The sequence below is a fragment of the Diaphorina citri genome, unplaced genomic scaffold, assembly GCF_000475195.1.
Source record: "Diaphorina citri unplaced genomic scaffold, Diaci psyllid genome assembly version 1.1 scaffold1357, whole genome shotgun sequence".
Classification (NCBI taxonomy): Eukaryota; Metazoa; Arthropoda; class Insecta; order Hemiptera; family Psyllidae; genus Diaphorina; species Diaphorina citri.
The window spans coordinates 53,815-64,949 of NW_007378784.1; the positions used below are offsets into that span (position 1 = coordinate 53,815).

The window sequence follows — 11,135 nt, forward strand, 5'->3', positions numbered from 1 at the left end:
TTCTCCAGGCCCAGCAGAGGGGTGACACCGCCGGAATCGAGGCCGTCAAAGCTTTGTTGATTGACGAGAATAGACACTTGGAGGAATTGAAAATATATTTGAACATTGACTGATTTTCTGTAATAAAAAAATGTTGTTTACTTTGTATTTTATTCTGTACCACTGCCTTTTCCTTTAGAAAAAATCCTGAAGACCAAAATCAGAGTGTTGAACTCGAGTTCGAATCTTGGCCGGCGCACATTTGTCGAGGGGTGAGAAGCAAAGTGTTGGGAGGTGAATTCAAACTACCAACCCCGCAAAAAAAATGTTGTGCGCCCACCGAGATTCGAGCTCGACTCCAATAGTTTCAAAAAAACTTGGTGAAAATTTGTGTTTAGGTGTCGAGTTCGAATCTTGGTCGGCGCACATTTGTCGAGGGGTGAGAAGCAAAGTGTTGAGAGGTACTGATTCAAACTACCAACCCCGCAAAAAAAATGTTGTGCGCCCACCGAGATTCGAGCTCGACTCCAATAGTTTCAAAAAAAACTTGGTGAAAATTTGTGTTTAGGTGTCGAGTTCGAATCTTGGTCGGCGCACATTTGTCGAGGGGTGAGAAGCAAAGTGTTGGGTAAAATCACATCTATTCATCGATCGGATCCAGTTGACGATTGGATTAGACGCGCGCTGAATCTCGACACGCGCAAATCCAACAAGCTACAGGTCCACGCACCACTGCAGTTGATCTGAACGACTACTCATTCACTTGTCTATTTGAACTGACGTACGCTAGTACCAAACATCTCGAGATCCGTTGCCAGCTAGATCCAAAGACAAATTGAATCCGACGCAACACAGATTTACGCGTTTATCAAATCCATCGCAAATTAGACTAGTAACCAAACAGATTTGGCAAATGCTGGACTCGCCTATGACTAGATTCGATATTGGCCAGTTCTGTGGGTAGTTTTTTGAACGCTAGATCTAACAATCCTTACATCTGTTGCCAGCTAGATCCGTTTAACAGCAACTCTAGCCAATCGGAGGCACTATCGTTGGCGCATGCGCCATGCTAGTACCCGGTCAAAATATTATCCCCCCCTCGGTGTTAACTACTACCGAGGGGGGGATAATGTGGTAAAACTGTGGTGTATCGTATGGCGCTTGCGCCAGGGGGAGGGCCGGGGCCGACGGCGGTGGTGGTGGTATTGGACATAAAACCTGGGTGGCGAGCTCTGGAGAACCAATATTCCTCAGTCAGTCCTGAGTTTTGTACAAGCCACACGCTATAACGCTCTGTAAGTTTGGTGAGTTTTGTTTTGTGCAAAAGTAAATCGAAAGTTTGAAAAAAAAAAATGTCTGCCGCACTCGCCGCCTGCCTCAAGCCAGAACACTTGAACCCAAACAGCGGGTTTTGGAAAACTACCCGCCTGCTGCTGACGGGCGCCCCCGTGGTGAGACCAATTTCCATGCCTTCCATTTCCTCGGCCTCACAACGCCGGACACTGACTGCCTGCCGGAAATTTACTCCTTGTTCCCGGCCGGTCGATGATGATTCTACTGGACCAGCCTCCCGATGTGAGTACCAAAATTCGAAAGTTCAGTTCGCCGATTTTGCCATGGCAGATTTCATCGGACAGACCATTTCCGAGCGGCCCACTTTCAATCTACCCCTCAAACGAAAAGCAAAGCCTGCCCCCACCACTGCTTGTCCCCCGCCAGAAAAAAAGGCAAAAAAATCCGAGGAGAATGATGACGGAACGGACGATTTTATTGGAAGGAAAAAAATGGCCGCCGACTTTAAGGGTACACGGTAAAAACTGGGACGAAATATTCAATAAGATCAAATCTGACATGAAAGTAATAAAATCATGGTTTAACAACCACAACTTAGTCCTCAATCTGTCCAAAACAAAAATTCTACCGTTCGCTATTGATAGGAGAGGGTTTCCAGAAGGAATAACAATGATAAAAATCTGTGACCACCAAACAGCTCAAGTTTTTGCAGACTGTTGGAGTCGAGTTGGGGAGATTTAACTCGGGAAAAAAATCTTCCCTTCCCTCATCAGACCACACGAACTCGTGTGTAACCCCGACGGAGTAGGTACACGGATCGCCGGATCATCTCATTTTGGTTCAATCGTAAACGCCGATCAACAAACAACCACCAGAGTATTTTCATTCCGTCTCATATCCAATTCCTTTCGCTTCGTATTTTCTTTTTCTTCTTCTGGTCTTTTGGTCCTACGATCATGACGATCTTTTTGTATATGTATTTTCTGGTGGTGGGGGAAGAAGTATATAACGAAAAAAAAAATGGCGGCCATAGTTAGTACGCGCTCACGCGCGGAAGGGGGAGGGTGTTGATGGTCTATTTAGAGGTGGTTCAAGAGCTCGAGAACATAAGATCTAGAGAGAAGACAAGACCAAACCCGACCGTCGGACTAGACGGTGGTGAGAAATGATGATGTTGATGATGCTAATGCTACCGAATGTCCTGGTTGTTCGGACCCGTCGTCCGAGCGAGTCCGTGATGACGTCACGACAAATTATCCCCCTCGAGCTCCGACCCGGTCCCTCGACTCCAATTTTTTTTTCTCAAAGCAGAAAAAAACTCTGACTCTGATTCGAGCTCGAGCTCCGACCCGGTCCCTCGACTCCAATTTTTTTTTCTCAAAGCAGAAAAAAACTCTGACTCTGATTCGAGCTCGAGCTCCGACCCGGTCCATAGACCGATAGAGTTTTTACCAAATCCGTTTGGGAAAAGCGGAAAAAAAACGAGAGTTAAATTACCAAATGTGGTTTATTTACAAGTACAAATCGTCTTTCAGTGTTTTCCAATGCATCAGTCTGACATGATTTTTCGTTTTGGAGCGGCTGCGGCGATGGTGGCGGCGTGGAAGGTTGATCGAGGAGTGGCCGCGCAAAATTTTTGCCCTCCAACATCATCAAGCACCCCATGTACGGGCACCGGCGAACAACGTCTCGATGCTCGCGAAAGTAAGATTCTGGGGACAGCGAATGTCCACAGGGCATGGCCGTCCAGCAGTACTTTTTCGGGATGGGGATTTTGGTGTACGGGTCATTGATTGGGTGGTTGTCGTCTTCGGCAGCGTAGGAGCTCACGATCGTCAAATCGTCCGAGGACGACCTCCTCCTTCGCGCTGGCGTAACGCTGGCGGCAGCGGCGACAATACTCCTCGGCACCAACGCCGCGGGCGTATAGTCTCCGGGGAAAACGTACTTGAAATCGAGCTCGGTGTTGAAGCGAGCGTACAAGAACATCTTTTTGGTCACCTGCAGTGTAGAGTCATTTTTCTGGATCAATTTCCACGATCGGTCCTGCAGTACTGCAAAGGCGATAGGCCCGCCACCAGACGCCAAGTACATGATGTCGCCTGCACAAAACAAACACAAAGCCAAAAATTAGAATTCGGGACAGGAAAAAAAAAAAATGTTTCGAAGGGAATACGGGGGAAAAAAAATAGATACGAACCCCAGAATCCGTCTGTAGTGAATGCGTTGTCTGCCGCTTTTCGGCGGTTGATGTCACAGTCTTCGGGGGTGATGTGGCGACACACATGATCGCTAGCTTCCATAGCCCGTTTACACTTGACGCACTTGAGTCGGAACATGCCCTTGAGGATGGGCTTGGGCCATTTGTACACCAGCTGCAAGCAGTACGACGAGTCTGACATGATTGAGGCGCTCGCCGGCCGACAGCCCATTTAACCCGCCCGGTTTCCCCACCGCTTCGGACCTTTGTTATCTTTCAGACCACTCGAACACAACAATTGCAGACGTGAGGCGAGCTAGATCTAGCTATTTACACGTCCCAGTTATTTCGAATTTCAACAGACGCAGATGTGAGACAAGTCAGATCTAGCTATCAATACATACTTACCATTTTGGGTTTGTAGAGCTGATTTATGTCAGATTCTACTCCAAAAATACTTTTTCGAGTGGTCGTCGAGATATTCCTTCCACTTGAACCGCGCGCGAGTTATAAATCGCCGGCCGGCGGAAGATAACTTTAGTTTGACGCCAAAGTATCGGCCGGCCAGTTCGCTCGGAAAAAAAAACCATGTACTATACTGTTTGTGTTGTCGTCGTCGCCGTCGTTTCAAAGTTTGTGGGCGCGGATCTTCAACCTTTGACAATCATCGATCCGGCAACGAGTCAATATTGTCGGCCGTTTTCCGAGCTAACATGTTTTGAGCCGGCGACGAATGGATGTTGGACGCGCCAGCATTTCAACACAATTCGTGCTCTGTTCTACGGCCGTATTGTCATAGATGATCGGCGCCGTCGCCACTATCTCGACGCCGACGACAATTCAATCACCTGCAACAAGTACGAACTTCTTGGGTATGATCGTCGCAGCAGCGACAGCAGAGGCGACGACGATGGGGACAATACCAAGAATCGATGGGCCGAAATCAAACGGACAAGCGCAGCTATACTGGTATTTGGTGATGTTGTGTTTGTGGTGGATCGTGTGTTTGCTCGCGTCGACATGTACTCTCAATACGAAACGGGCCAACTCGTACCACAACCCATGGACCGAACCGACATCGAGTGGTTATGCGACTCGCTCGGGCACAATTTGAATCGAGATCGATTACTGGCTTGATAGATAGTACTTGGATTGGTGACCACTTGTGTTTTACCCGTCACATATTACTGATTTTTTTTTTTTTTTTTTCAACCTTAAGGTTAATTTTTATATTTTTTTTTTACCTACATTTTTTTAATTAGCAATTCTTTTTTTTTGCAAGAGGTTTGATAGAAGGAACTGTAACTGCTAAGTACCTAGGTCTTATCGTCCTGAAATTATTGAAGAAAGAAGAATTGACAGGATAGGAGAAAGCCAGCCGTTCCGGGAACGATTTTTTTTTCCTTGAGAAAAATTCGCCCCGGGTGGGAATCGAACCCACGACCCCTATTATGTTCACGTCTGCAATTGGCAGACCCATCTCTCTTCTCTTGTAAAACATATGGTAGAGTTGTATTTGTTTTAAAGGAACAGTGACATGAATCCATGTCGGACACAAAACAACATTTCTTTTGATCTCTTATTTTCCTTCTCAACTAATCTCCAAGCATATGGGGTTAAATTTGAAGAAAAAAATTCCTCATCAGAGTCTTTTGCATAAGTCTGCAGTTTTTTCATCATCATGTTGATACATAGCTTTAGATTTTTGTTCCAAATGAATTGACTTGAAGCATGTCAGTAAATCTTCAAAAAAAGGTAGAAGACTACTCTTTCTGATGACCACCTGCTTTATTTTTTGATTTAGGCTCTCAAGATGATTGGTAGTGGTTATGTTGTATGTTTTCATTGATTTCATGAATCCCCTGACCCATTCATAGCGCTTTGAGTGCCAGAAAGTATTGTAGTAGCAAATTAGCTCTTTGAATTGTTTTCTACAATTATAAATCCAAAATTGCGGCTCTCCTTTGGATTTGGCCGCAATTTTGGATTTATAATCAATGGAAGTACCATTGAGCAGGACTGATGTGATGGTGTCGGATTGTGGCACCCAATCATTAGGTAACACGTGGGATATCAACAGTTTGTCTGTCCACTGGGCCTCACATGGAAAACTGGCTTCTATTATCCTGAACTCCAGGATCGCCATACATTCACATGGTAGCTTCACTTCCAGGTGACCGTGTTTTACTTCAGGCAATTTAATGATTTCTGTAGATTTATTTGCGCATGACACCTGCATTCTATTTGGAGGATGTGTGATGACGAACGTGTCACCACCCTTGGATGCGATTACTGTGTCGGTGGAGTTAATACATGCTGTCGGGCATTGGGGGTAGGATCCATCATCAGGTGTGTTAGCAAAGATGTCCCGTGGAATAAAACACAGAGAATTTAATTCTGGTTGGCAGTGTAAATCGTCTTCCAACCATCTATAATGTCTACCGAAGCTGGATGAAAGTAATTTGGTGCTTGGGGTAATTTTTATACAAGTGGAGTTTATTTCGGCGTAGTGCAATGGTTTGACTTGATGTAATTTTAATTATTTTAATAGCTGATTTGACTTGACGATTTATTCGTATGGCAATTTGATTATCCGATAATATACAAGTGGCTATTGGGAGGGAATAATATTTTCCGAGTTTTTGTATCGGTACTGATAATTTCCATTGGCGTTTTGACAGATTGATTTGGATATTTTTAAGGTCAATTTTTAATATTGTTGGTGTGATGATTTGAGGGGATAGGTATGCGTTTTGATTGGCAAACGCCAGCTGCGATGGATAGTTTTGTTCCTTTTGTCATAGTTTCCAATGAAGTGTACAGGTTAATGATGGGCTTCAAAAGTGGGGACTCTCGCTGCTCTAGCTTTTCTTCATTCAAAAGTGAGGACGCTAAAGCGTGTTTCGTGGTGTCTGCGATGACATTGAATTGTTTTGTAATATCATCTATTGAAGCGACCGATGCGGCTACAGCTTGGTGGTCCATGTGAATGTCCATCCGCATGGATTCCACTTGATTGGACAGTCGACTCTGTGTGTTAAACAATTCGTCGGTGTCATCTGTAGTCGCGATCTGGCAGCATGCATGCATAAGCCACTGGATCGGACTGAAACGTCTCGATCGAGTTGACTCATCATATGTAGACTATACTCAACAGTAAGCCTTTACAAAAACTTAAAAATACTAAACATAGATAATCTATTCATTAAAAACATGAGCGATTCTTTTTTTTTGCAAGAGGTTTGATAGAAGGAACTGTAACTGCTAAGTACCTAGGTCTTATCGTCCTGAAATTATTGAAGAAAGAAGAATTGACAGGATAGGAGAAAGCCAGCCGTTCCGGGAACGATTTTTTTTTCCTTGAGAAAAATTCGCCCCGGGTGGGAATCGAACCCACGACCCCTATTATGTTCACGTCTGCAATTGGCAGACCCATCTCTCTTCTCTTGTAAAACATATGGTAGAGTTGTATTTGTTTTAAAGGAACAGTGACATGAATCCATGTCGGACACAAAACAACATTTCTTTTGATCTCTTATTTTCCTTCTCAACTAATCTCCAAGCATATGGGGTTAAATTTGAAGAAAAAAGTGTCGGACACAAAACAACATTTCTTTTGATCTCTTATTTTCCTTCTCAACTAATCTCCAAGCATATGGGGTTAAATTTGAAGAAAAAAATTCCTCATCAGAGTCTTTTGCATAAGTCTGCAGTTTTTTCATCATCATGTTGATACATAGCTTTAGATTTTTGTTCCAAATGAATTGACTTGAAGCATGTCAGTAAATCTTCAAAAAAAGGTAGAAGACTACTCTTTCTGATGACCACCTGCTTTATTTTTTGATTTAGGCTCTCAAGATGATTGGTAGTGGTTATGTTGTATGTTTTCATTGATTTCATGAATCCCCTGACCCATTCATAGCGCTTTGAGTGCCAGAAAGTATTGTAGTAGCAAATTAGCTCTTTGAATTGTTTTCTACAATGGTAGTGGTTATGTTGTATGTTTTCATTGACTTCATGAATCCCCTGACCCATTCATAGCGCTTTGAGTGCCAGAAAGTATTGTAGTAGCAAATTAGCTCTTTGAATTGTTTTCTACAATTATAAATCCAAAATTGCGGCTCTCCTTTGGATTTGGCCGCAATTTTGGATTTATAATCAATGGAAGTACCATTGAGCAGGACTGATGTGATGGTGTCGGATTGTGGCACCCAATCATTAGGTAACACGTGGGATATCAACAGTTTGTCTGTCCACTGGGCCTCACATGGAAAACTGGCTTCTATTATCCTGAACTCCAGGATCGCCATACATTCACATGGTAGCTTCACTTCCAGGTGACCGTGTTTTACTTCAGGCAATTTAATGATTTCTGTAGATTTATTTGCGCATGACACCTGCATTCTATTTGGAGGATGTGTGATGAACGTGTCACCACCCTTGGATGCGATTACTGTGTCGGTGGAGTTAATACATGCTGTCGGGCATTGGGGGTAGGATCCATCATCAGGTGTGTTAGCAAAGATGTCCCGTGGAATAAAACACAGAGAATTTAATTCTGGTTGGCAGTGTAAATCGTCTTCCAACCATCTACGAGTATGATGTCTACCGAAGCTGGATGAAAGTAATTTGGTGCTTGGGGTAATTTTTATACAAGTGGAGTTTATTTCGGCGTAGTGCAATGGTTTGACTTGATGTAATTTTAATTATTTTAATAGCTGATTTGACTTGACGATTTATTCGTATGGCAATTTGATTATCCGATAATATACAAGTGGCTATTGGGAGGGAATAATATTTTCCGAGTTTTTGTATCGGTACTGCGAACGTGTCACCACCCTTGGATGCGATTACTGTGTTGGTGGAGTTAATACATGTTGTCGGGCATTGGGGGCAGGATCCATCATCAGGTGTGTTAGCAAAGATGTCCCGTGGAATAAAACACAGAGAATTTAATTCTGGTTGGCAGTGTAAATCGTCTTCCAACCATCTATAATGTCTACCGAAGCTGGATGAAAGTAATTTGGTGCTTGGGGTAATTTTTCTGCAAGTGGAGTTTATTTCAGCGAAGTACAGTGGTTTGACTTGATGTAATTTTAATAGCTGATTTGACTTGACGATGGGGATTTTTTATTCGTATGGCAATTTGATTATCCGATAATATACAAGTGGCTATTGGGAGGGAATAATATTTTCCGAGTTTTTGTATCGGTACTGATAATTTCCATTGGCGTTTTGACAGATTGATTTGGATATTTTTAAGGTCAATTTTTAATATTGTTGGTGTGATGATTTGAGGGGATAGGTATGCGTTTTGATTGGCAAACGCCAGCTGCGATGGATAGTTTTGTTCCTTTTGTCATAGTTTCCAATGAAGTGTACAGGTTAATGATGGGCTTCAAAAGTGGGGACTCTCGCTGCTCTAGCTTTTCTTCATTCAAAAGTGAGGACGCTAAAGCGTGTTTCGTGGTGTCTGCGATGACATTGAATTGTTTTGTAATATCATCTATTGAAGCGACCGATGCGGCTACAGCTTGGTGGTCCATGTGAATGTCCATCCGCATGGATTCCACTTGATTGGACAGTCGACTCTGTTGAAGAGATTATATATTTTAAAAAACACATAAACAATCTGCCAGCCTCTGGCTGGTTACCAAATAAAAGCACAGAATACCAATTAATCATAGGATATTTGTCTTCAATAGGATTTTCTTTCTAATCACGTAGATTTCTTGTCTCTTGTCATTTGCGCTGAGCATATAATTATCAAAATTAATATTTTTATTGAAATATATGTACTTGTTTTATTTTTATGTAAATGTACAAAGATATAATATCCTATGAAAGTTGATTTTCTAAGGTTTATCTATTTCCTTGCCAAGGTACTGACCCAACAGCAGAGTTAAAATATTCTTTGAACGACTCCCTTACACGAAACGCCTCTCTACTGTGGTTCCCTCCTTGAGGTGTCAACTGGATCAGTGTAGGAGTTGTACTAGTACTAGAAGTAGGCAAGGAACTTTGTATGCCTGTCAATTTTTTTAATAAAATTGTGTAGAACACAACATGCAAGGACAATGTTATCAACATTTTCTGGTTTTGCATGAACAAGAACGCTTTGGTAGAAAAGATCTTCTAACAGAGTTCTTCATCAGAGAACTACTGAAAAAGAAGAGATTATATATTTTAAAAAACACATAAACAATCTGCCAGCCTCTGGCTGGTTGCCAAATAAAAGCACAGAATACCAATTAATCATAGGATATTTGTCTTCAATAGGATTTTCTTTCTAATCACGTAGATTTCTTGTCACTCTTGTCATTTGCGCTGAGCATATAATTATCAAAATTAATATTTTTATTGAAATATATGTACTTGTTTTATTTTTATGTAAATGTACACAGATATAATATCCTATGAAAGTTGATTTTCTAAGGTTTATCTATTTCCTTGCCAAGGTAGTGACCCAACAGCAGAGTTAAAATATTCTTTGAACGACTCCCTTACACGAAACGCCTCTCTACTGTGGTTCCCTCCTTGAGGTGTCAACTTTGAGTCAACAGAAATCAAGGTTGTTTTACAGTACAATGTGTATGCATTGGTTGGTCAGTACTTCGTATTGCCTCCTCGGCAGAGCAAGAACGGATTGATCACTACACCAGTCTGTATTTTGAGGCGACCCCGGTAGTAACCACAGCTATTCAGAGGAAAGACAGGGTTTGTGATAGTGAGACTGGAAGTACAACCTCTAGTGCTAAGCAGGGGACAAATATACGTTCTTGCTTACATAGTTTGTCATGATAGCTTTTGGACTTTTCCTTAGACAGATTATCTTGAACCATGGTATGAACTTCATCTAAGCTACCTAGTGGTTTCAAATTTTTGTCTGAGATTGGAATTTTAGTTTTCAGTCTTCCACCTGAAAATTCGTTTTAGCCAGGTGGGCTAGTACTAGCGTCACTGACACTTCTTCTGGTCACATCTTATTAAGTCTTGCACTAAGCGCAGTGAACATCCTACTTGCGTAGGCCACATAGTTACTGGGACCCTGGGGACTACTGCCGAATAAATTTGCTACGGCAGAAGCCGGGGTGTCGAGTAGATCATACTCGCTTAGGAACATGGCTTTGAAGTCCTCCCATGTCATTGAGGGGTATGTACTTTGGGCAAACCATTGGGCCGATCTTCCCTTCATCGCCCGACTTATGGCCAAGATCATCTCCGCACCGCCTTCTTTTGCTCCATCTTGTCAACTAATCCCGACATTAAATTTAACAACCTGTTGTTAAATTGTTCCTGCGCTTCCATCGTCTCTCTCCTATACCTTCTCGTTTCTTCATCCCTCATCGCCTGCAATCTCCTGTCCTCCCTTGTTTCCTCTTCCATCCTTTCCACCAAATTCCTTGTGTCTGCCCTTCTTTGCCTTTCATGTTCCTCAATCCTTCTCAGAATTCTGTCTAATTTTTGCTCTTTTGTTGTCCTCCTCGCAGTCACCCTCCTAGCAGCCGTGGTTTGTCTGTATGGAGTTTGTGGGGGTCGAGTGACGGTCTGTCGGGGTCGGGTGACGGTCTGTCGGGGTTGGGTGATGGTCTGTAGGGGTCGGGTGATGGTCTGTGGGGGTTGGGTGATGGTCTGTGGGGGGTGGGGGATGGTCTGGGGGGGT

At 42.9% G+C, this 11,135-nt stretch overlaps 2 protein-coding genes across 3 annotated transcripts in view; both read right to left on the reverse strand.

The window, feature by feature from the left end:
* Positions 1-7,068: 7,068 nt before the first annotated feature.
* Positions 7,069-8,231, reverse strand: LOC113470044. 2 transcript variants are annotated; one of them, XM_026828187.1, is made up of 2 exons: positions 7,475-8,231; positions 7,069-7,355 (listed from the first exon to the last, which is right to left on the reverse strand). In XM_026828187.1, exons 1-2 carry the CDS (start codon positions 7,873-7,875, stop codon positions 7,160-7,162), a joined length of 597 nt encoding a protein of 198 aa, XP_026683988.1. In that variant the 5' UTR covers positions 7,876-8,231; the 3' UTR covers positions 7,069-7,159. The 2 variants fall into 2 exon arrangements, with proteins under 2 accessions (XP_026683988.1, XP_026683989.1); XM_026828188.1 differs by having other exon boundaries at positions 7,069-7,348; positions 7,468-8,231.
* A 2,739-nt stretch (positions 8,232-10,970) lies between these two features.
* The window catches only part of LOC103515506 (extensin-like), a 4,557-nt gene continuing 4,392 nt past the window's right edge, over positions 10,971-11,135 (reverse strand). Inside the window, exon 4 of the mRNA XM_008480442.1 lies at positions 10,971-11,125. Within this exon, the coding sequence (XP_008478664.1) occupies positions 10,971-11,125 (155 nt within the window). The remainder of the gene's footprint in view (positions 11,126-11,135) is intronic.